At 54.5% G+C, this 24028-nt stretch overlaps 1 protein-coding gene and 1 long non-coding RNA gene across 6 annotated transcripts; one reads left to right on the top strand and one right to left on the bottom strand.

Moving 5' to 3' along the window:
• Window positions 1-863: 863 nt before the first annotated feature.
• On the bottom strand, window positions 864-5970 carry LOC140843206 (uncharacterized). Its single transcript, XR_012120792.1, has 3 exons — window positions 5756-5970; window positions 5298-5533; window positions 864-2226 (listed from the first exon to the last, which is right to left on the bottom strand). It is a non-coding gene; the product is annotated as an uncharacterized lncRNA (long non-coding RNA).
• A 5180-nt stretch (window positions 5971-11150) lies between these two features.
• On the top strand, window positions 11151-23764 carry INSYN1 (inhibitory synaptic factor 1). Of its 5 annotated transcripts, none has more exons than XM_073212163.1 (4): window positions 11280-12448; window positions 12844-13563; window positions 22940-23014; window positions 23110-23764. In XM_073212163.1, exons 3-4 carry the CDS (start codon window positions 22995-22997, stop codon window positions 23681-23683), a joined length of 594 nt encoding a protein of 197 aa, XP_073068264.1. In that variant the 5' UTR covers window positions 11280-12448; window positions 12844-13563; window positions 22940-22994; the 3' UTR covers window positions 23684-23764. The 5 variants fall into 5 exon arrangements, 4 of the variants coding, with proteins under 4 accessions (XP_073068264.1, XP_017520805.2, XP_073068265.1 ...); XM_073212164.1 differs by lacking the exon at window positions 11280-12448 and adding an exon at window positions 20822-20973 and having other exon boundaries at window positions 13432-13563; XR_012120791.1 differs by lacking the exons at window positions 22940-23014; window positions 23110-23764 and adding an exon at window positions 18153-18311 and having other exon boundaries at window positions 11151-12448.
• The last annotated feature ends 264 nt before the right edge of the window (window positions 23765-24028 follow it).

Below are 24028 nucleotides of genomic sequence, written 5' to 3'. Positions count from 1 at the left end.
GGAGTAGAGAGGATAGCAGGCACTCTGAGGGGAGACACCTAGACTCATCCTCAGGGATGCATTCATCCCTTGATGCCCTGACACTGGCTGCTTAGACACAAACATTCTCTACTCCCTACTGGCTGCTTTTCACAAAGCCTGACGTCTTTCAGGCACCCTTGCCCAGGAAGAGAGAATCCTGCAGCCTTGTGAACGTGCTTAGCAGACCTCATGCTCTACCTGGAGACGTGGGGGAGAGCTCTTCCCAGCAATGCTACTGAGTAAATGCTCATCTACCAGACTTGGGGAGCAGCTGTGGGGGAAGAAAGAAGGAGGGAGCCAGAGCCCTAGGCCACTGTTCTGGACCCTTCTCCCTGTCAACCAAAGGTGAGAGTGGGATTGCTTGGAGCTAGCACAGGAGTGGAGAGGGTCTGAGGGTGAGTCAGGTGCACAAACTTGTCACACATGACATCTTCTTTCACAAAACTCAATCAATCGATCAATCAACCAATTTCAAGTCCTTCAATGAAGGCTGTGGAAGAATCCATATAGGGAGGGACGGCTGGATCACATGGCCCCCATTCTTCCTCCCTGGGATTTTTTTATCCTTTAGAGAATTTCTGACCAGTTATTGCCACCAAAGTGGCCACAGGGGCTCTTTCTTTAATACCTCAGGGTATCAACAAGGCAAAGCTGGAACATTGATAGTGAGCAGGACAATAATACAAGCTGCTGATCAGAGTACAAATGGGCACAAGCTTTCTGAGATGTAGTTAAACAAAACAAAAAAAAACTTTTGGAAATTGTATTCTCAGAAATTTTACTTCTAAGAACCTACCCTAAGGAAATAATTAGATAAATGTGCAAAGATGATATGTGGGTATTATAATAGCAAAATTTGGAAACAGCTTGAATGCATAGCAGAAAAAAAAAGAGAGGTGGTTTAAAGAAATGATATGGACTAATATGTGGCCATTAAAACAGAAAATAATCAACACAAAAATATTCTGACTCTATATTGTTAATGAACAAAAAGCAGGTGTCATATCAGCATTTGTAGAATATCTCCCTACTTCTAAAAATATAAATGTGTTCATGAAACAAGGTGAAAATTTTTTCTCTTAACAGCTGGCGCCAAAATTCTTCTTAGAAAGGAAACTGTCTTGGTTTAGAAAAAAAAATAACTTTGGTCAACTGTTCAGACAGATGGTAGTCTCAAACCGCTCAGCATGAGACAAGGAGAGAGATGCGTTTTGCTCTTGAGGAAGATGGCAGACAATGTTGTAATGATCAAAAAGAAGGGAGAGAAACAGAGAAGTTGGTGGGAAGGGGAGAGGCCGAGATGAGGGACACATGCCCAGAAAATCATCTGATGCTGTGGGGAAGCGGAGGAAGGTCCCTAAGAGCTGGAATCCCTGCCCTTTATGCTTGTGCGCTGCAGGATCGGCCACTTCCTCACCTGATTGAATCTTCAGTCAAGTCTTCTAAGTGCTCAGAGGTTCTGAATGAATGGCTTTCCACTCACTCAGAAAGGAGTTGGAAAAGAGTCCAAGTTTCAGGCCTGATCTAACCCAAAGTGGTTATTTCTGGTGGTATAAATTATGGGTGGTATATATATTTTCCAGTTTTGTTTATTTGTATGTTTTTCTTTTCTAAAATAAACAATAAAGAAAAAAGTAAGTTTCAGGGACCACACATTGTATATACACCATAGAGTCAGATGGAGCTAGATAATCTGGGTTAAAAGGATGGCCTTCAGTCTCCCACTACAGACCCCAAGTTGCCTGCACATTGTAGGTGCGGTCTTGACACCCCCCACCCAGGAACAGCCACCCAGATGTGCAGCACCTTGAAGTTTGGTCCCAAGAGAGTAAGACTATGGGAGGGGGAAAGGATGCAAAGAATGCCCACGCCAGTGCCTCAACGCAGACCTATCTCCTTTGGTTTCTGCTCAGAGGACCCACATCCTCCTGCAGGATTAACAGTAGGAACGATCCCCCTTTTCAGAGGATGTCCTGTCATTCACAAGCACTGAGGCATGTGAGCTCTTACAAGATGGTATCTCAAGGTAACACCACAGCAATTCCAATAATAATACAAAAGTTGCATGCATGCAGCAGGGTGGTCGTGTCTTGGTACTTCATCACCACGACCCCCACCATCACCACTGTGACCTGCAGCCTTCTTTTATCCAAGCAGTATACGTCCACCCGTTCTGCCTGCACTCAGGGTTAGCTTGAGGTGGGCCTGAAGGGGCACAAAGAAGAGGAAACTGGAGGGGGTGAGGGCCGTTTTACCCCAATCTCCTGGCAGGTGCCCAAGCCGCACAAAACCCTGCGCAGTTCATTCACTTGGTATTCAATGGAATAATGTAGCTGGTAATGAATTTGTTTTGCATTCAGTTGGATAACACTGTTAGTTATGAATTTATAATTTGCAGAGGGATAAGGCTTTTTTCTTCAAGGCGTCAGGGAAGCTGTTGCTTACAAACTTGTAATTCGCTGCTGCAAATCCATCTGTAAATGACACTATTGCAAGCTGAAAAAATCTCCTAGGCACGAGGAATACAGCCTCAGAATTAAACTGTGTGTCTGACAAGAACCTGCTGTTCTGTCTTGTGCCCCATCCCGGGGGCCCCGCCCTTCCTCCTGGGTTCAGCCCTGGCCCTGCCCACTTGTGCCTGTCAGTGAGGCCCCAATGGCCCTCAACCCCCCCGCCATCCGGTCCTGAGCCCCTCTTCCTCTCTTCCCACATCCAGAGCAGGGTTATAGGCCAGCCAAAGTCACACAGCTGTCTGGGGGAAAGTGCAGCCCGGCTCAGCGAGCACGGGTACAATCTGGCCCTGTGCAATGAACCTGGAACCCACCGTCCACTCTCCTAACCCTCTCTGCGCCTTTGTTTCCTCATCATGTTTGAGACCTCAGTCCCCTTAGAAGTGTTTGCCCCAGGTTTGTCAGCCAGTATGTGGATAAGCAATGAGTTTGCCCGGGAAAGTGTCCCCCTAACCAGGAGGCAAGGGGGGTGCATTGGCCCAAGGACCAAAGAGCAGAACTGGGCAAGGGGCAGTGATCTGTGAATACTCAGGCCACACAGACTATGTGAGCCAAAGCTCTGTCTCAGCTATTTCGAGGCTCATATTTTCATCTTATTTCTTTTTGTGCTTCCCTCAATTATTCAGATTTATTCTTTTTTTTTAAGTAAAAGCTTCTTTTAAAGAGTAAACTTAGGATGAAGATTTAAAAAAGAAGCTCAACCCACAGCTGGGCTGAAGAGTGAAATTGGTACCTGGTAGGAAGGCAGAGCTGGGAAAGAATCTGGGGGACTTGTCAATAGAGAGTCAATCAACAACATTCACAGTGCCCTATCCCCACTGGGTGCCAGATGCTGAGCATGGCCTCTGCCCTGGAGGCTATACTATGCCAGGGAGACAGGCTATTGAGCAAGCAGCTAGGACAGGGTGTATCCCTGTTCCCATAAAGGGAATCTGTGTGCTGTGGGGCCCCATGGCAGAGACACCAAAACCAGTCTAAAAGGGTTCAAGATGAGGCTTACTGCTCCTAAGCTGTGTGACCTCAACCAAGGTTGCTTAACCACCCTGAACTTCCTCAGTTGTCAATCAATATTTGCTGAGCATTGAATTGTAGTCAATAAAAGGGGGTATATTTTGCAGAGAATGCAGAAGTTACATGATTACAAATAACAGGGGTCACAGGCCAGTCTCACAGTGGGCTCTGGGAGGGCTTTCCTGAGGACTGAAATTTAAGCCAGGACCTCAAGGGTGAGCAGGAGTTAGCAGGTGAAGAAGGTGTGCAAGTGCCCCTGGGCAGAGGAAACAGCATGTGCCAAAGTCCAGAGGCAAGAAACACAAGCATCCAAGGCACTGGGAGGAGGTCAGTGTGACAGGAGCAGAGGGTAATGGGAAGTGAGCAGAGAGGGAGCCGAGAGAGCTACAGGGCCAGATCACGCAGGCGCTTGTGCATGTGGTGAGAATAGGGGACTTTAGGAAAATACGAAACGCATGAGGATTTTAAGCAGGGGAATGATATGTCCAAGTTGAAGTTTTCTGAGATCCTTGTGGCTGTTGTGGGCTAATGCTAATACCTTGGAGAAGACCAGAGAGCACGTGGTAGGGGGTGATTTCACTGTCAGGTGGAGAGAATTGCTCGAAGGAGGTGGCATCAGAGAATCGAGACAGGAGAAATATTCAGGAGGGAGAATGAGCAGAAGAGCATCGATGTGGGCGGTAAGGTGAAGAAGGTATAAAGGGAGGTTCCCAGAGTTTCAGTAGAAGTGGCTGAGATAGGGGACACGGGGGGAAGAATTGTTTGGGAAATATCCCAAGTTTGGTTTTGAATCTGAGCTCTTCAGGAGGCAGAGGATCCATGGGTGGGAACTTGGAGAAAATCCCGGCTGCATATGCATATTTGGGGTTAGGGACCCTGTAGGAGGTAACTGCGGCCAAGAGAAAGCAGAGAGAACGAAAGGGAACCGGACTGAGCCTGGAGCAAGCCCTTGTTCTGAGATGGGCAGGGCAGCGAGCCGGCAGAGGACGTGGCCGGCAGAAATCCAGAAAGGTCTGTGTCCTTGCAGCTGAGGGACGGAGGGAGCCGACAACCAGCGACAGCGGGAGGGAAGTCAGAAGACAACTTGTGGACCGCGGGACGCGGAAGTCCCCAGTGACCTCAGCACTTAAAGTTTTGTTAGAGGAGTGGGGTGGAGGCGATGACTGCCACACAGGGGAGTGGGTGCGAGCTGGGGAAGAGGCAGGCAAGGGGCAAAGCGCTTGGGGGAAGTGTGTTGGGAAGAGGAAGATGACACAGCACTTTGGAAGGGAAACGTGATCTTGCTTTCAAGAAGGAAGAGTTGAGAGAGAGGGAGAGATGGAGAGATTGCCCTGATGGGAAATAGAGAGTGAGGGATAATGGACAGCACACCCCGGAAGGCAGGGGGGAAGATAACAACGCGGTTCTCCAGTGCTGCGGGCAGATTGATAGGGTATCTTTTGTGTGAAAGTACGATGCAAAATATCATCCTGAAATATCCTAACATCCCATTTTCAGAAGAGGAAGCAGAAGCACAGAGAGGGTGTGTGATTGGTCTAAGTCACACAGGAGAGCTTTGTATGTAGGTCTTCCCTGAGGAGAGCAGGCTCTGAGTATTAGAGGTTCAGGGCAGAGGTGTGAAGGCTCAGGGTGTGTGTTGGAGGGACCCTTGGGCTGTGTGCCCTGCCCCCTTCCTCCAGTTTTTTCCATCTCAGGTCACCTTAAAAACATTTTGTTTAACAAGTATTTTAGAGATTCAATATTCAAAAAACTTACTTTGAGAATAGAATATAGCAGACTGCTGGACACTGGGGACGTGGAGGCGACTGCTGTCCAGCAGCTCATGGTCTGGTGGGAGAGGGTCAGATTCGTGACGACAGTGAAACGTCGCAAGGGCTGTACTTGCAGTGGCCTAGGGCTCCGTGGTGGAGCAGAGAAGGGACCTCACACACTGGAAGAGTGTTTCTGGAAGGTCTGGCGGTCGGTCTTCAGAAGGGTGTGAAGGGGGAGCACTGCAGGCAAAGAGGAGAGCGCGTGTAAAGCACAGTCGCGTGTAAAGCACAGTGTAGTGAGTGGCTGCAGGCAGCTCAGCCTGACAGAGCACAGGGAACAGGAGACAGTAGGAGGCTGGGGAGCTGAACAAGGGCTAACTGGAAAGGAGGGGAACGCCACGCTGAGGAGGCTGGGAGAGGAGCCATGGAGGGTCATGAATAGGTACATCAAACAGCGGATACCCGCGACGGTGGATTCCACAGAGTGAATCTGAAGGTCGGCAGATCATTAGTTGGCCATCAGCTGATGCAGGGGCCGATGGGTGCGAGAAAGGGCTTGGTCATCAGTAGAGAGTTGAAGCCTGTCCACGTGATGTTAAGAGGACAGAATCAACAGGACTCCGTGACCAGTTGGATGTGGGCGAGCAAGAATAAGGTGATCTCAAGTTGGTAGTTGGGTGGAGGGATGGAGGGTGGTGCCATCCTCTGAGATGGGGAAGACAAAAGGGGATACATTCAGGGGGGCAATAATGGGCTCTGACTTGGGCACATTGAGTTTGAAAGGCCTGCAGGACATGCTTATGGAATGTCCAGGAGGCAGGTGGCAATATGGTCTGAAGCTTTGGAAAGGTCTGGAAATGGCAAATTGGAAATCAAGAACTTTTAGGGAGTGTGGAAAAGCTCCCCTGGGCATGGAGTATGGATCAGGAGAAATGAGTTATGCTGCCATAAAGGAGAGGGTGTCAGGAAGCAGGAATGGCTATCAGAGTCAGGTGCCACAAAGCTGTCACCTTGAACAGGGAAGGAAAAGTGTCTACGGGTCTTAGCAAGGTCAAGGTCTTACTCAGTGAGGATGATTTCAGCAATACAATGATGCTGAAACCAGTTGTAAGGTTTGAGGAGTGACAGGAAACAAGGTAAAGGAGGCAGCCAGTATAGACAAATCTTCTGAGAGCCTTGCTTCATCTGGGGAAATTACAGTGGGCAGGAAGATGACAGAAATGTCCCCAGACATGGATTATCCAGTGTGAGCCCTACCACTGTACAGCCACAGAAGGACCTACGTTATCTCTTCCTCATTCTGAAAGGGCCTTTCCTGGGAGACTCAGATATAGACTCTCCTTTACTTGGGGATTTTCTCTTGAAAAGTTTATAGCATTATACACTGATCCCACATTTGTGTCCAGAAAATTTCTCTAAGCCCCAAATATCAATGATAATAACTAATGTATATGGAATACCTCCTAAGCCCTGTGCAGAACACATTACATGGACCGTTTTATTTAGTATACAAGACAACTATCCGGAAAGTATTTACAGAGGGGGAAAACTGAGGCTTGGGGAAATTTAGTGAGTCACATGGTTATGGAAAACTAGCATGTGTGCCAGACATCTCCAGCTCCAGTGCCTGAGCACCAGCTTGTCTATTGTCTCCATTGTCTCTCTCTGAAGCCCAAACATACTCACTCTGGTCCAGGCACTGCCTCCCTGGGGCTAGGACCCACTTCTGAGAATTCAGCTTGCAGATTGAATCCTTGTTTCCTCCTGACCTGCATGCCAGTCTCAGTCCTCCACAGTGGGCTACAAAGGATTGCAGACTAATAGAAACAGCTACCATTTTTCCAGCTCCTGCCTCCCCTGTCCCCATCTAGGGCATCATGCTTGGTGCGTCTTGTTCCTTGTCTCATTCTATCCTCAAGGCAACCCTATGCAGTTACTATTACTTTTGCCATTTCATAGATAAGGAACAGAGAGGGTACGATAAGTTTAGAGAGGGTAAGTAACTTGCCCAAGATCACACAGCTAGCAAATGACAGTTAGGACCCAAATCTAAGTCTGCTGTTGCAATAACCTCCCAAGCACTTGCCCTCGCTTCCATGGCTACAGAGCAACAGCTCCCAACCCTCTGACTTCAGGGTCTTTGGACATCCCACTCCACTAGGGAATCCAGTCAGTCAGTCACCCATTCATTCAGCCTTCCCTGAGTATGTTTGTCAGGCTCCAGTTGGTTGCGTAAGACAGACGCCCAGTGAAACAAGCTGGAGCCGTAAGGGGCTCCTACAGATGGGTAGGATGTTCTTGTGGCTCCTAGGACTGAAAAGAGGGCTGCAAGACCATGACAGCCAAGGCTGGGACTCTGCTGCTAGCAGGCCCTCTAGATTCCTCTCCCATCTGTGGTCCTGCTTGACGCCTGCATTTAAGTGGGAAAGATGGCTTCTCAGGCAGCCTCAGGCCCATAGCATCCAGCTCTGTAGTCCAGCAGGAAGAACCTCCTCCTCCCAGCACCCATATATTGATCCCAGGGGAAGAGTCGTTGGTCCTGCTTGGGTAGCGTGCCCCCGCTTGGCCTGATCACTCGCACTGGAGGATGGGGCTCTATAATGGTGCAGTCTGGGTCACATGCCCACCGGGTGGGTGGGAGTAGTGAGTCCTTTAATGGACAACCTGCCAGGACTATGGGACAACATTGGGGAGTTTCCCAAAGGAAGGAGATGCCAGAAGCAGACGATAGAAAACGGGCTAAAGGGGTAAAAGTCACTCGATGTCACAATCTATTACACTGTCCGTGTGAGAGACAGGGACAAACACAACACAGACACCATCTTGGGGAATTCACAGCCTCACAAGGAAATAAGGCTTACAGAAGGGAAGCTGTTCATAATAGCTGATAGCAGCTACCATCAGAGGAGCACCTACGGCTACCAGGCATTGGGCCAAGTACCTCCAAATGCATTATCTTACTCCATGCTCACAATGACCCTGGGAAGTAGGTAGTACTATCATCCCTATTTTTCTGAGTCAAAGACACAGTAGAAAACAACCTTTTAAAATTCTTTTTGGCAAGACAGCCAACACAGGAAAAAATAAAAATGTTTATGGGCTCCTTATCCTTCCTCAGAGAGGTTAAGTGACTTGCCCAAGGTCACACAGCTAGCACATTAAATGAACATCCTAGGAAACATTTGGTTAAGGGCCAAGAGAGTACTTCTGCTTTTCCTTCTTGACTTAAGAACTAGGGAAAGCTGTCTGGAGGTTTGGAGGACAGAGTGAATCTAAGCAGAAATCTGAAGGATGAGACATCTGGGTAGGTGTCCAGGGAGGATGTGGGAAGAGAGGATGGGTCAGTCTCCAAACAATAAGGAAGACAAACCTAAGCACCACCCAAATACTGCCTATTCGCTCCAGCCTGTGGCAGACCTTCAGGAGATTTACAATCAGAGACCCCTTCTTCTGAGACTCCTCTCCGGCCTGTCCTAACCAGCCCAACCCTTCTTCTTAAGACATATACACATCTTCTTTTCTCCATCCTGGGTGCCCTCCTGTGGACACACGCAGTGAATTGAGATCCTAGACATAGTTTGATCCACACTGAGAACAGAAGAAATGTCACTTCTCTAAATACCTAATTTCTTTTAATGAGACCGAAGATCAATTAGGTATTACGCAGTCACATCCCATCTTTTCACACCGAGCTAATTGTCTTCTAATACTCCCCCCATCTCCCCCATCCTGGACATGGGTAGATGGTTCCATGGCTATAAGACTAGAAACTCATTTTATTTCATCAGGATCAGCCCATTTTTTATCTTGGCTATCCCTTAACATTACCACCTCCATGAAAGTGACTGGTGGGACCATGTAATTCCACTTTAACGAGGCACCTAGGGTAGTCACTTTCATAGACACAGAAAACAGGATGTCGGTTGCCAGGGGCTGGGGGAGGGAGAATGGGCAGTTACTGTCTGATGGGCACAGAGTCTCTGTTTTTCAAGATGAGGAGAGTTCTGGAGATGGATTTGATGGTTGCACAGCAACGTGAATGCACTTAACTCCACTGAACTACACACTTGCATGTGGTTATGATAGTAAACTTGGGTGTATTTTACCACAACTTAAAAAAAGAAGTGATTTGTGGACCTTCTGGATGCCCACCTCCCCAGGAGAACCTCTCTCTGAACCCCGGGTAGCTGGGTTCTCACCACATGGCTTCTGGAGGATCCTGTGAACACTCCTCTGAGAGAACCTGGAAAACAAGTGAAACCAGTGGTGCCCTTAAGTAACACACCACTGTGCCTGGAGTTCGAGCCCACCATGAGCCAGCCTCAAGTCACCATCCAGCCCCACCTCCCCTGATCCTGCATCCGCCTGTAGTTCAAGAGAGCTCTACTCCCCTCTCACCTGAATGTGTGACGTCACCTATACCCACTGACTCCCGCTCTTCACCAACCATTCAGCCCTCAGTGCCCAACAATTTAGCCCCTGTCACATCACCAGTGGTCTCCTTAGTGGACAACAGACACTAAGGCCAATGGGCACTTTCCATTCCATCTGTCACAGGGCTCTCTGCTCTGACACCACTGAGCACATGCTTCTGCCCCTCCTCGGCCTCCATGACACCCACTGCCCTGGTTCTTCTCCTACCTCCCTGACCATTGCTGATCCATCTCACCCAGGAACTCTTCCGAAGTTCTGGCCTGGACCGACTGCTTTTTCTAGTCTACATGGTCTTCCTACTTATCTCATCTCCTCTCACGACAATTAAAAAAAAAAATTCTCTCAAGCCCAGGCATCGGTCCATATACTCACCTGTCCCCAGGATACCTCAACCTGTCCTATATTGGACTCACCTTCACCCCAGACTTGTTCTTCCTCTCTGCTCTCTAACTCAACTGGTGGTGCGCCATCTACCCAGTTCTGCGCACTATGAGCCAGAAGCATCCTCAGCGCTCCCTTTCTCTCAAAGTTTAATCTGTCCCCAAGTCCTGCCATGTCCCCTAAATTGTTTCTCTAAGCACCCCCTCTTCCCCATCCCTGCTGCCACTCTCAGCTGGAGGTTTCGAGCAGCCTCCTAACCGGTTTCCTTCCTGTGGCCTAGCCTTCGGATACCCCACCCACGCTGCCCCAGAAGGAGCTCCTGAGAAGGCCAGTGGGACCAGGTTCCTTCCCGACATCACTGAGCCCCGCTGCCCCCGGACAAAACCCAAGCTCCTAAGCATGCTTCCCATGTTCCCCGGGATCTGGTCTTCCTCTAATCTATCCACAGAGCTGTCAAAACGCTCTCTCTAGAGGCCTCATTGGCTCCACACCCCTCCCCTCCCTGCTGCTCTAAGCCTCTGCTCTCACCCGCCTCCCCCACTCTGACAGTCACCTGGGTAACTCCCACATCTCCTTTGAGGTTCAGCTCAGGGGTTGCCTCCTGATAGAGCCCACCAGACCCTGACCCGGCTTGCTCCCCGCAGTCCGCCTCCCTTACTGTTGCTTCTAGAACTTGCCTTTGTCCTGCCTTTACCTGTAAGTTTATTCAGGAGTGTCCCCCCCATGAGCTGTGAGCTTCTTGAAAAACTGCCTTTCCTTCCTGTGGCATCAGAGTCTAGCGTGGGGTGTGGTACACGGAGGTGCTGAATAAATGTGGAGTAGATGGATGAATAACTGAACGCAATGATCTATGTCTAATGCATAGGTGCATCAGAGCCTCTAACTCCCAGTCCTGCGCAGCCTGGAGTGTGACACATAGTAGGTGCTCAGTAAAGCTCGTCCGTATGCTATTTTCTGAATTAATCTGATTAAGGCAATGTCTGGGATAGTTTGAGATACCAGAGGGGGCAGGGGGAAGGTCTGAATGTGGGCGCCTTAGCCAGAAGGGCAGCTTGGGATGCACCACAGTGGGGGAAGGGGCCACAGGGTTCTCCGGAAAGGTGGGAAGGAACTAAGTCCCTGGCTCGCTGTCCGTCCACGCCCCGAAGTCGGGTGGAGTCCGGCCGGGCTAGTCCGCCTCCAGCCCTGCAGGCCCAGGACTCCTCCGGGTCACCCCGGTGGCGAGACCCCCGGCTCGCCCGCTCTGCGCTCTGCGCCGGGAGGCGTGTGTGTCGCTTTAACAGCTCCCTCCCGGCGCGCGGGGCCGGCCCCTTCCCTGGCGGCGCCGAGGAGAGCGGAGCCCAGCCTGCCGGGCGGCCTTCGGCGGAGCCAGCGCCCGCCCGGGCGGCCAGTCCGGCGGGGGGCGGCGGGGCGGGCCGGGGGCAGCCGGGGCGCGGGCGGCGGGGCGGCGCGGCGCTTGGGGAGCCGGCCGAGGCCCGCGGAGCCCGGCGGGGCCGGGCAGGGGGCGGCCGCCGAGGGAGGCCCAGCCCCGGTCCGGCGCCTGTTTGCCCCACCGGCAGCCGCCCGGCGCCCGGGGGCTGGCGAGCCGCGGGCGGCGGCGGGGGCGGAACGGGGGCTGCGAAGCCCGTGCGCCCCTCCCCGCCCCCCCTCCCGCGCCGCCCCTCCCCTCGCTCTTCTCGCCTCCCCTCCTCCGCCCGGCGCCTCTCTGCCTCCCGCGCCCGGGCCGCCGACCCGGCCGGGCGGCCCCGGGACCCGTGCGCCCTCGCCCCTCCCCCCGGGGATCGGCGGAGTCCCGACCTTCCGGACCGCGGACCGCGGGGCCGGGCTGCGCGGACCCTTGCGGCCGCTCCGGACGCCGCGAGGGCGGGAGCGCGGACCTGGTGGGGCCCGGCAGACGCGTCCCGGGCGGCCGGCGGGGCCAGCTCACTCCGGGCCGGCCGGCCTGAACTGCACACGGCGGATCCGGGGCTGCGCCGAGGGGATCCCGGCGCCCCCCGAGCCCTCCGACTTTAGCTCACGCGCTGGGACCGGCCAGGCGTCACTTTGGTCGCCCTGCGACCGGCTCACCTGCGGCCTCGCGCCCCGGGCCCGCCAGCCCCTCGCTCCTTCCCGGCGGGGTTGTGGGAGATCTTTGCTGCCCGCTTCCTCGGAGCGCGGGGGGCCCCGCCCCCTCCCACCGCCCAGATGTCTTTCCTGGCGGCTCGGAGGACCTTCCCGAGGCCGAGGGCTGAAGGGTCCAGAGAGAGAAGCCCGCCCTAGGGAGCCCTGGGGGCCCCCCAACCTCACCGTGGGGCTGGGCCCCCGACGCTGCTGGAAGGAAAGCCAGTGTCCCCACCCTCGGTGAGTCTCGGGGTGAAGCGGGGGTTCCGAGGGAGGGAAGAGGAGGCTGAGGAGGGGAGGGTCCGCTGGGAATGAGGGCACTCTGGGGGCATTAGGAGGGAGGACAGAAGAATGGAGAGGCCCTCTGGTGAGCCAGTGGGGGCAGGGGACCGGGGGGAGCTGGGGCAGGGTGCCCCATGGCAGGCCGAGCACTTCTGCCCCTATAGCAGGGGCATCCTCTTTTCCTTGGAGAGGAGGGGCTGTGCTGTAGACCATCTGCCTCTGCCACCCCTACCCACAAAGAAAAATAAATAAATCCCCAGTGAGTGAGGGTGCAGGCTGGCGAGGGAGACAGTGGCGTTGCCGGCTGGTGCTGCAACCTGGGAGGGCTGACGCCAGGCCTGCTCTCTCCGCAGGGGGCTGCCCTCCTCCAACCCAGCTCCCTTCCCAGAGTTGTCCACATCTGGAACTCCCTCCACGTCTGGAAGACCCCAGCCAGCTTCCCTCTGCAGGCGTCAGTTGCTTCCAGAGACCTCTGCTTTTACAGCTGCCTAGGAGTTGTGAGGGGATTGCTGCTGCCTTCCCCCCTTCCCAAGGGCGTCTCTTACCCTTAGTCCCTGCAGAGTCATCCCCCTGCCTCTGTGCCCAGGCTCAACCAGAGATCTGCTCAGCACACCCACAGGCACTTCAAGTCCTGGAGGCCTGAGACCTAAGGCCCCTCCCCCTGCCCTCCTGTGTCCTCACCTTGACCTCCTCTGTAAGACTCTGTCTCCCTCTGGGTGTCCCATTCCCCACCCAGAGGCACAGGAAGTGGGGTGGCAGGAGGCAGGGGCTGGGTGAGGGCCACCCAGGGCCAGGGTGGACTGGGGGGGCCGTTAAGATGTGGAGCTCTGCCTGGCCGAGGGGGGCTCCGCGGAGACAGACGCAGCGTGTGCCTGGCTGGAGGGAGTATGGGCAGGCCTGTGGCCACGTGGTAAAGGATGAACATTCGGGGCGCCCCGGACCTCGGGCAGCCCAGCGACGACCTCAGCAGTGGCGGTGAGCGGGAGCGGATTCGACAGCGCATGAAGATGGTCATCGGGCAGCTCGAGGGCATCTTGCGGGAGCTCAAGGAGGTGGCCAAGGAGCTAAGGGAGGTGAGTGAGGGGCCAGACGGACCCTGGCCCCCTTTTCCTGGGCCTGGCACAAGAAATGCACTCACACATATGTGTTTAAGTGTGTCTGTGCACACAAAGCTGTGTGCACATGTGTCACTCTGCTGCATGCCTCCTCCTCTCTCTCCTTTCCTCAAACCTACTTTGCTAAAAATCTCACCGTCCCCCAAGGCTGTGGGGGGTCCAGGTACTGCAGAGACTGCTTGGACAGCATGTCACGGGTGCGTGCTCACTGGTTAGCACTCAGGACTGCCAAAGTGGCAAATGACAGCTGGATCCCACCGTAGCCTCTTAGTGGGAAACCCTCTTCAGGAACCCAGGTTGCCATCGGACACCATCATCTGCCTCCTAGACTCTGGCCTGGTCACAAGGGGCCCTGGGAGAGCGTGGATGACTATACTGAGGCAGTCCCCACTGCTGAGGCGCAGTTGGAGTATTCCCCAGAGATCCCACAGATACTCAGAACCTTTCAGTCTGGAAAAATTAAAGCCAGCCGATCTGGACTGCACACAGCGAATCCAAAGATGGAAATGGGTCTGGTGCGGGGGGGCTGCCAGTAGACATCAGAGTTCCTGTGTACCTTGGCAGGGGCAGGAATCTCCTCTAAAGGGATGCGTCTCCATCCCATGGTTCTGAATGTTTTCACCAAGGCTGGAAAGTCACGGAGAGATCCTGGGATGTGTGCCCCTCTGTCTCTCTAAGTGGAGCCCGGTTTAATTACTGCTTCCCACATTGCCAGGGTAATGAGGTACACATGTCCTCAGCCCTGCCCCCTGGGCTGTGTTCGAGCCCAAAATGCATGGCCAGCGTTCTGAGCCATTGGCCTGAATTTGCCCACTGGGTGCCATTATGCCAGCCAGGTGGGCTTTAGGCAAATTTCAACTCTGTGTAACCAGGGCCCCTGCCAAGATGTCAGGGAGAATGATTGAACTGGAGTTATGGGCTCCAGCTCTCCCCAGCCAGCTGTGTGGGGAGGATGTGGGCACTAGGAGGATTGAGAAGAGGGGGAGATGGTGGGTACCAACTCCAGGATGGCAGAGTGAGTGGCATTCCAGCCTGGTGTGAGAGCCAAGGAGCAGGGGTGGTTTGAAGGGAGCTGTGTCCAGAGTGGACGGTTTGTGCAGATACCAGGCGGGAGCTGAGGTTGGACAGGACAGCCCCTCTGCCCAGAGTCAGTGTCGTGGAGCCTGCCAGGAAGTCCTTTCTCAGGAAGCAGGAATGGCTGTTTCAGGTAACCAGAGGCGGCGGTGCTTCTGCCCATGGACCGAGCTGGCCAAGGTCTGGGCTGAATATCTCTGGGGAGTACAACTTGGAGGTCAAAGGCCAGATGCCCCTGAGCAACCCTCTTTCCTCACCCTCTTTGGTCCAAAGGACTACAATCCCCACCCCCCATCTTACTCCAGATGCTCGGTGGTCCTGTCAGGGCCCTGGGAGCTGTCCAGAGTCTCGGTCTTAGGCAGGGCCACAGGTCCTGTACCCTAGCATGCCCACCCACGAAGAGCAGGACTGCCTCTAAGCCTGGGAGTCAGCGTTCCTACAGGGCAGAGCCTGCTCCCACCTGAGTGTCTGCAGGCATCTGCCTCCCCCAGCACAACCACTGGCGTTTGGAGGCATCTCATTGGTCACCCAGATCGGCCCTGCCCATTTGGTATTGAACTGAGGCCTACAGAGGGAGAGGGGCTTGTCCAGGGTCACACAGCCTACCAGCGGCAGAACGAAGCCTAGAACTTGGGCTCTTGATGCCTGTTTTGGGGCTGGTGCAGGGGGCTAATGGGCAGCCTCTGCATTTTTACAGGGTCCTTCTAGGGGCACTTCTGCCCACGCTGTGGTGCTTGAGGGGGTGACTTGAGGGGGTGAGGCCGGGGGATCAGGAGCGCCAGCATTTATTTGCGGATCAGTTCGATGTTCCCTCCCTCCCTTCTCAGCGCGCACTCACCTAGCAGACCTTCGGTCCCGAACCACAGATCTGCAGGTCCACAGGCTGTGCAGCCCGGAGGCCCAAGCCAGGACAGCGAAAGATGGGTCCCCTCCCCCCACCTACCCTGTAGGCCATGTGCCTCCACCCAAGACTTTGGCAGGTTGCTATGGCAACCAGAGCCTACCCCGTATGCCACTGCCTGCCCGCTGCCAATGGCACCCAGCTGGGAGGAGGTGCAGGCCTCACGGCTCCCCCATCCCCCAAGCGGGGTCTAGACAAGGGGTGATGGGCAGAGGAGAGTGTTTGGGGAAGGCAGGTGAGGCTCTGGGAGTGCCAGGCAGAAAAGGAGGTGCTATAACTGACACCCTGTGGGATGGGGTTTGTCAGGAATAGGGTTACCAAGTAGAGGTGGCAGACCCTGGTTTGGCGTAAGGGGTGCAGCCTCCCTACTCCCTGGAACCTGTGGCCCTGGCTCTTGGTTCTCCTAGGGGGCTGTAAAGCTGGATCTAACTGGCTACCCTTCTCAGTCACTTTGTGTGACATTTTTCCATCCAAGTAGATGGGTAGGCCCAAGGTTGAGACGGTGGCAGGCACTTGGTCCCTCATGAGACTCCACTTCCTAGACAGCACCAGCTGAGGGTGCAGCAGCTAGGTTCTTGTCTTAGGAAGGCAAAGTACTTGGATGTGAAGGTGGGATTCACATGCAAGTCTGCTGGGGAGCAGCATGGGATGCTTGAAGGAGCTAGGTCAGCAGAGAGAGGGGGCTTGGCTTTATCCCTCTGCCATCTTTCTCCTCTGCTGCTCCCCTTCCCCAGCCCCAGATGCCACTGATCATGGCAGACTCTCCCCATCCTCTTGAGCATACAGCCTGCAGTTCATAGAAAGATGAGAGACACTAAAGTACTTCTCCCCGGGTCCCTGAGCCTGCCTGCTCATCTTGGAAATGGGGAGGATGATCGTGCACACCTCAGAGGGATCTTACAAGGACTTATCTGGGGCTTGGCATGCGGTGGGGGGGCCAGTACCTGTTCACACTGCTAAAGGATTTGGGGTTTCCTCTCCCATACCTCCTCACCCTCCCTAACCCCTGCTATCGCAGCTCCAGAGGTGATGGGGAGCAGTCCTGTCCCACGGGTAGGTAAAGTAGTTTAGTGGACTCAGTGAAGTGAGAAATGGAAAAGTGCCTTGAAAGCTAAAATTGTGCCGCAGAGGGAGGTGGCCGCCAGTCACTAGTTAGCCCTGGTCTCTCCTAGGTCCCTGGTTCTCCAGGAGGCCAGGCCAATGCCAGCAGGCTCTCGAGGCTCCTCGGAATTCTGCAGCTATTAACTTAGAGAGGCAGCCCAGCCCAGGGGCCAAAAGCATGGGCTCTGAAGCCAGATGTCTCTGGTTCAAATCTAAGCCCTGTGTCCTTCTAGCCATGTGAACTTGAGAAAGTTATATTACCTTTTTATGCCTCTGCTTCCCCATCTGTAAAATGAGGATACTGAATTTTATGCCTCCCCTCAGCCCCAGGGTTGTGGTAAGAATTAAAAGTGGTATCATGTGTAAAGCCTTAGTACAGGGGTGGGCACAAAGCTAACTCCACATCTAGTAGATATCATCACTAAGATGGGCTAGCACACATCTGTTCCTCATTCTCTGTATGGCCTCGTTCTTGTAGAGTCGCATCAGCCTCTTAGCCATGATAAGGGAAGGAAGAGCCAGGACTCTGGCCTCCTGGCTGGCACCCTTTAGTATCCCCTGACGTAGGCAGCCCCACCCTCTTCCACTAGGCAAATGGGCTAGAAAGTGACAGGAATGGGGGTGGGAAGGTCTCCAATAAGATGGCTTTTGAATAGAGACCTAAAGGAAGTGAGGGTACAGACAAACAGGTATCTAGGGAAAGAGGCTTCTGGGCCGTGCAAGCAGCCACAGCAAAGGCCCTGAGCAGGAAGTGTGCTGGGCAGCATGTTCAGGATCAGCAAGGAAGCCAGCACATCTGGAGGGGGCTGAGCCAGGAACAGGGATGCAGGAGGAGAGGTCAAGGAGGTGGCAGGGAGGCAGATGAGCTACGCAAAGCCTCTCCCCTGCTTCTCCCCATTCTGCACCAACCAGGCCCCAAGGGCAGAGGTAAGGGCCTCATTCTTGGCCTCCCGAGATGTTGAACCTACCTTGGCCTCTTCCTCCTTGATTTCCCTTCCCAAAGATGTCCCTCGGATGGGATGGGGGCTCAGAAATGACCCTTGCATGCACCACTGGTGTCCCCCATGTCTTCACACTCTTGGGTAGGATATAACCTAAGGGCACAGTTGCCCACCTCGGCCCAAACACATCAGGAGGATGGAGGGGTGGGCGCCCCCTCACAGCCTGGGGTGGCAGTGGAGAATCCTCTCACCTGATTTTCCTGGGGAGCAGGTCCGACGACAGTTGTGCAGTCCCATCAGCAAGGTACTGCATGTGTGGTGACAAGGAAAGCCAAGGGCCATGTAGGCATGAGATAAATGTGACCCAGCCCGGAAGCAGCGGGAGCAGGAGAGGCCGGGGACCACAGAGCTGTGCCAAAGTGGGTCAGCTCCGTCACCTGCAGCTCAGCGAAAACTGGGTGGATTTTCTCTTATTATTTTTTTTCTCACCTTCCTTCCCTCCTTTTCCCTCTGCCTTCTCCTCCCGACAGAGTCACGAAGCTCCCTGGCCAGGTGGCCAAACTGCAGGGCGAGAGTCATGCATCATGGTCCACTCACTCTCCCTCCCCAACTCCACGGCCCCCCAGAGAAGATAATAAATAACATAATCACAGAATTAAAAAATAATCAGTGGTCATAAATAATGCAGCATCCCCAGTTATGTAACTGGCTGCCTGGGGAGCTGGGAGGGAGGAAAGGGGGGAGAAGCTCATGAAGCAAAGTGAAGGGGTCAGGTGGAGAGGGGCCAGGTGCAGGTTCTGGGACCCCAGGTCCCCAGACTACTCATGGTTCTGGGGTGTTAGGGGACACAGACATGCTCTCCTTGGAGTGGAGCCTCAGCCAGGGCTGGAGGGAATGCTGGGGCAGGCACTATTGGGGTATCCAGCACTATAGAACTCTTTCTCAGAAAAGGAGATCCCAGCAGTTTTTACTAAGCTCTTACTGTAAAGAGTGTACCACTTGCTGTGCCAAACTGGGGATGCAATGGTTGGCAAGACATTCCCAGTCCCATCCTTCATGGGGCTTAGTGGTGGGGAGACAGGCATCAATCACATTATAATGACTACATGCATAACATTGTAGCAATGGTAAATATTGAAAAATATTGTAGGGGGAGGTGCAGGGTGCTTTGAAAACGTTTCATAGAGAACTGGGGGTCAGGAAGACTTGCTTATGGGAGTGAAATGGAGTGCATAGGAAAGGAGGGAGGCATTCCGGGGGGGCCCCGAGGCAGAAGTGAGCTCAGTGGAATGTGGAGTACTGGTGAGGAGGCAGGCCTGTCAGGCTGGAGGGGGCCTGCTGGACAGCAAAGGGTCTGTGGCCAGACTTGGTGGTTGGTTGGTTTAAGAGACTCAGGAATGTGGGGAACAGGAAAGCACTGGGAGCAGCGGGGTGCCAGGGTCCTGCTGGCTGACTGGGAAGTTCCCAGGATGCAGCGGCAGCAGGAGCTGGACAGCAGGTGCTCTCAGAGGAAAGGCCGGGCGTGTGTGCTGTTTCAGGCAAGGAGGGCTGAGGCTGTGGCCAGGACCAAGGTTGGAAACCCCTTGGGAAGGGCCTGGGACACCCCAGCCCCACCCCGGTGGGTTCGGTCACAGCCTCCAGCCCTGCTCTTCCCTCCAGCCTTCGCTGCTCCTCCTCTAGAGCAGGTGACTTGTCCTAAGGTGCCAGCCGAGGAGTCAGGACCCCCAGCTTCTGCCTGCAGCTCCGCCCCTTGCAGTCTCTGGGCCTCTGTTTCCCCGTCAGCAAGCACAACGAGAAGGGGGAGCTCAGCAGTGTTGATGCTGTGATTTTAGGGATTCTATTTTTCTCCCCATACTTTCCTTCTGTGTATATAATTATTTCCCTGTACTCTTAGATAATCCAAATTACATGTAGGCAAAATGATTATTAAATTTCAGAAAGTAATCATGAATTTCGAGACATGCAAAGCAGGGAGTCAGTAGCTTAGGGCCCGCCCCGCTGACCCCATGAAGTGAGGTAACGGGAACAGGCGGTGGGGTTTGGGGGCTGACCCAGGCCCTGCATACAATCTGGGTACCTTTGTTACGTCACTCCCCTTTCTGATCCTCACACATGTCATTCATCAAGTGGGTGTCGCCTGTCCCACAGATGGGCTGGACTGATTTGCCTGTGAGCCTCATAACCATTTGCTTTTAGAACTTCTTTGGCTTCTGTTCTGACTGGAAACAGCCCTACTTGAGGGAACATAGGTGCCACGCATGAGCTGAGGTTTGAAAGGCTCAATATGTCCCATCATTCTTCCACAGGTGCTGAAAATGTCCCCATCTGAGTGTCATTCCTTTGGTGAGGAACTGGTTTCCTTTCAGCTTTTGGGCCTGGTGCCAGGGGCCTGGTCACATGTTAGCACCCACTGGTGCACAGTGGATATTGGTAGTTTCTGTTATTCTATCCATGTATCAAGCCATTAAATCCTCACACAGCCCTGGCAAGTAGTACTACTAGAATTCTCCTTTATGAGGAAAGTCAGGCACAGAGATGTTGAGTAACTTGGCTAAGGTCACCCAGCCAGGAAGTGATGAGGCCAGGCTTAGACCCTATATTTGGCTCTAGAGCCCAGATTCTTGAGTGCTTGGCTGCACTGACTGCATTTTAAAGCACATTCATATATGGTAAAACCCCATCACCTGGGTGCGGAAAGGAGCATCGTCCCATTTTATGGGGGAGGGTACTGTGACTTAGAGAGAGAAACCGCCTGCCTCGAGTTCCTTGGTCAAGATGTGGCAGACTTGGGACTTGAATCCAGGCTTTCCTCTTTCCCCTCCCTTCACACCCCTAGAAGGGAACCAGACAGGGGCGTTCTGGTGGAGAAGGGGAAGGGCCCGGATGTAAAGGCCATCTGAGCAGGTGGCCAGCAAGGGCTTCTTAGGTGGGTGATGTGTCCAGACCTGAAGGCTTTAGGGCTGCTGCCCTGCGCACCCTGGGTCAGCCTCACAGGTCATTGGAGCCTAGCTTCAGCCACCCCTGTGCAGTCACAGCTGAGCCATTTAACTCCAGATTCCTACTAGCATTGTCACCCCTATGCAGCTTGACTTGATCAGGGGAGTCTACTTTGAGTAGGTGGCTGCCCTGGAGGCACAGGGATTCTTATGAGACTGGCAATGCTCTGACGTGCTATTTCTTCACTGGCTTGAATCCCCAGGACCCTGGATCAGTGGTTCCCAAAGTATGTCCCCAGACCAAAGGCACCCAGCAAGCCTGCTAGATATGCGCCTTCCTGGGCCCCACCTGGGCAGACTGAACCAGAAAATCTGGGGAGTGGCTGACGCACCTTCCAGTCTAAGGGCGCCTCAGGTGGGCTGGGGTTGAGCAAGGGCTTCTGGGGGATGCAAGCCTCTTGGAAGCGGGGGCTAGTCATCATGGAGGGAGCATAAGAAGCGGCAGTCAGATTGGAGGGTGGGGCCCTATCCGCATTGCCTGCCCAGGCCCAGAAACCACAGCAGCGCCTCAAAGCAGCATGCAGTCTGACAGGGGGCAGCAGAGGCAGGAATCTCAGCGCCCGGTGACTGGGGCCTCCCGCCTTCATCTGTAAACTCAGGAGATGAGGATCTCGTGGGTGGACCGCCTGGAACATAGTAAGCGCTCAGCGACCGTTACTTTTATCACCAGTGCCCCCTGGAGCCTCTTCACTACCCTTGTCACTGTGCCTCATGAAGCTCTGGGAGGTTGGCAGGGCTGGGATTATCGTACCCAATTGGTGGCAAATGGAGTTGAGGTCCAGAGAGGTTATGTGACTTGACAAGACACACAGAGCAATGTCTAAGCTGAATCTGGAAGCTGGGTGTCTCGATTCCCCCAGTTCTTCTGTGAACCTCAGCCAAGTGTTCCCACCTCCCCTGGCCTGGAGTGGGCATCCCTAGGTAACAACACCCCAAAACAGCTCCCTAGGTCACTCCTATAAACAGAGTCCTAGAAACTCAGAGATGAAAGGAACCTTAGAGAGAAACTATTCATGCAACCTCCCCATTTCAGTTTGAGAAACTGAGACCTAAGAGAGAAAGTGCCTGGGTCACTGACTCTCTGAGTAGTAGGAACCCCTGACTCCTGACCAGATAGGCTTGCCCCCAACCCATTGTTATCACCCCAGCTTTCCGCTTTCACTTTGGGACACTCACCACTCCCGCTCCTGGTCGAGCACCTAGCACATCCCTGGACAGTGGTAATCCTCTGCGGAGATTTGTTGAATTAGGGACTTTGTTAGGTAGTTCATTAGTTGACTGCTGCGACCCCAGGTAAAGGGCCCTGGAGAGGCTTTGGGAGCTGGGGCCTGGCTTGATGCCTCCCTATGTATGTCTGGGTCTCTGGGTCTCTGGGTCCCTCTGCTTTGCTTTTGCTATTGTTTGGCTGTTTTTGTTTGTGGTCGGAGTCAGTTCTCTCTTTTCCTCTGTCCTACTCTGTGTCTCTGACGGGATCTCCCTTTTTCTGCTTGTTGTCTTGGTCCCTGGTTTCTGCCCTGACAGTGGCCCAGGCAAGGGGGTGCCCTGAGGCAGGGCCGCCTGCTTGGAGGCAGGGCTTCACTCCACGCGGGGCAGGAGGGTGCAGTGACCTCAGCAGCTGAGCTGTCCTCTGAGCACATTTAACAAGCAGCTCTGGGCGGAGGGTGGACGGTTTCCTTATCGCTTACCAAATAATGCTGGTTTTATTCCTTCCCCAGCATGCGAGGCTTGATCTCCCCTCGTCAGGGACAGGGAAGGGAAGGAGGGAGGGGGCTCTGGAGTATGTGGGGTGGGGTGGGGTCGGGTGGTTGGTGGCGACCCATGGGGGACAGTCACTGGTCAGCTGCCCAAGCTGGTCCAGGAAGCTTTAGGAAGCCCGGGCAGAGCCTTCCTTGTGGCCACCCCTTATTATTCCTCTCTGAAGGTGGGTATCTGCCACCTCTCCACCGAGCGGGCTTGCCAGGGTCTCTCAGCCTTCTTTAAATGGCCCCACTCAACTGATGCAAGATCAAGTTTTAAGCACCAGGGCTGCCCTCCAGAACAGCAGCTGGCTTTGGGGAAGAGGGGCCTGTGAATGGGTGGGGTGCTGGGCTGGCAGATAGTCCCCCTCCCCACTGTGGGACTGAGGAGGAGAAAGGAGGGGAGTGGCCCAAACAAGCCTGTGCCCCAGGGCCCATTTGGGCCTCAACAGGGCAAGCAAACCTGTGGCTCAAACCAGTCACCCTGCTGTGGGATCATCAGCCAGGGATGGGGCAGGTGGGTAGGGACACCCTCCCACCAAGGTGGTGCCAGGCCCCCTCACTCCTCTCTCCTTCTCTGGCCAGGTGGTGAGCCAGATTGACAAGCTGACCTCTGACTTTGACTTTGAACTGGAGCCTGATGACTGGACCACGGCCACTGTGAGCAGCACGTCCAGCAGTGACAAGGCGGGCGTGGGCGGCCCCTTCGATCTGGGTCACCTGGACCTCATGACAGCTGACATCCTCTCGGACAGCTGGGAGTTCTGCTCCTTCCTGGACGCGTCCACGCCGTCGGACTCCGCGGATGGCCCCGAGTCGAGCCGGCCAGGGCCTGGCCCTGACTACCGGCTCATGAACGGCGGCATGCCTATCCCCAATGGGCCACGGGTGGAGACCCCAGACTCCTCCAGCGAGGAGGCCTTCAGCGCGGGCCCTCCTAAGGGCCAGCTCCCCCAGCGGACCCCAGGCACGCGGGAGAGGGTGCGGTTTAGTGACAAAGTGCTCTACCACGCTTTGTGCTGTGACGATGAGGAGGGGGACGGCGAGGAGGCGGCGGCGGCGGAGGTGGGCCTGTCCCCAGAGCCTCCCCGTTCAGAGACCCATGCAGGCCCCCTCAAGCCCTCCCGAGGCCCCTCCAGGCCCAGGCGCTCTCCACTGACCAGCCGCCGCTCGGGCCCCACCTTGGGCCCTGAGCAGACCCGAAGGGTCACGAGAAACAGCAGCACCCAAACAGTGTCAGACAAGAGCACACAGACGGCGCTGCCCTACACGGCCACCAGGCAGAAGGCCCAGGGGAAAGACCAGGGGCTGGGGGCGGTGGGCCCATAGGGCTATGAATATATATATATATATACATATATATATATTTAAACAAACACAGTCATAATAAAATTTTAAAATGCTAAGGATCTGGCCCTGCAGGCCCCAAAGCTTTTACAGAGCTCATCTTAGAGATGCCTACTCACCTCCTGGGTCCCAGGAGTGCACCAGGATGACCCCCCTTCCTTCTCACTGCAGGGCTCCCGAGGGGGCATCTAAAGTATATAAATGAGGCGGGGGCGGTCCAACCTGGGGCTGCTCTGGCAGGGCCCGAGCACAGTGCTGGGGAGCGGCTGCCGGCCTGGGCTCTGTCCTGGGGAGGGTTTGGCAGCAGGAGGTAACTCTCAGGAGCCG

This window comes from Manis javanica, chromosome 8 (assembly GCF_040802235.1).
Source record: "Manis javanica isolate MJ-LG chromosome 8, MJ_LKY, whole genome shotgun sequence".
Classification (NCBI taxonomy): Eukaryota; Metazoa; Chordata; class Mammalia; order Pholidota; family Manidae; genus Manis; species Manis javanica.
This window is presented reverse-complemented; position numbering and strand designations above follow the sequence as displayed.

Bases quoted from the DNA above. Each gene is read 5' to 3' on its own strand.
- INSYN1 (XM_017665316.3), top strand. From the start codon at position 13,408: ATGAACATTCGGGGCGCCCCGGACCTCGGGCAGCCCAGCGACGACCTC. The intron at 13,564-22,939 runs GTGAGTGAGGGG...TTCTCTGGCCAG, and splicing joins TGGCCAAGGAGCTAAGGGAG to GTGGTGAGCCAGATTGACAA.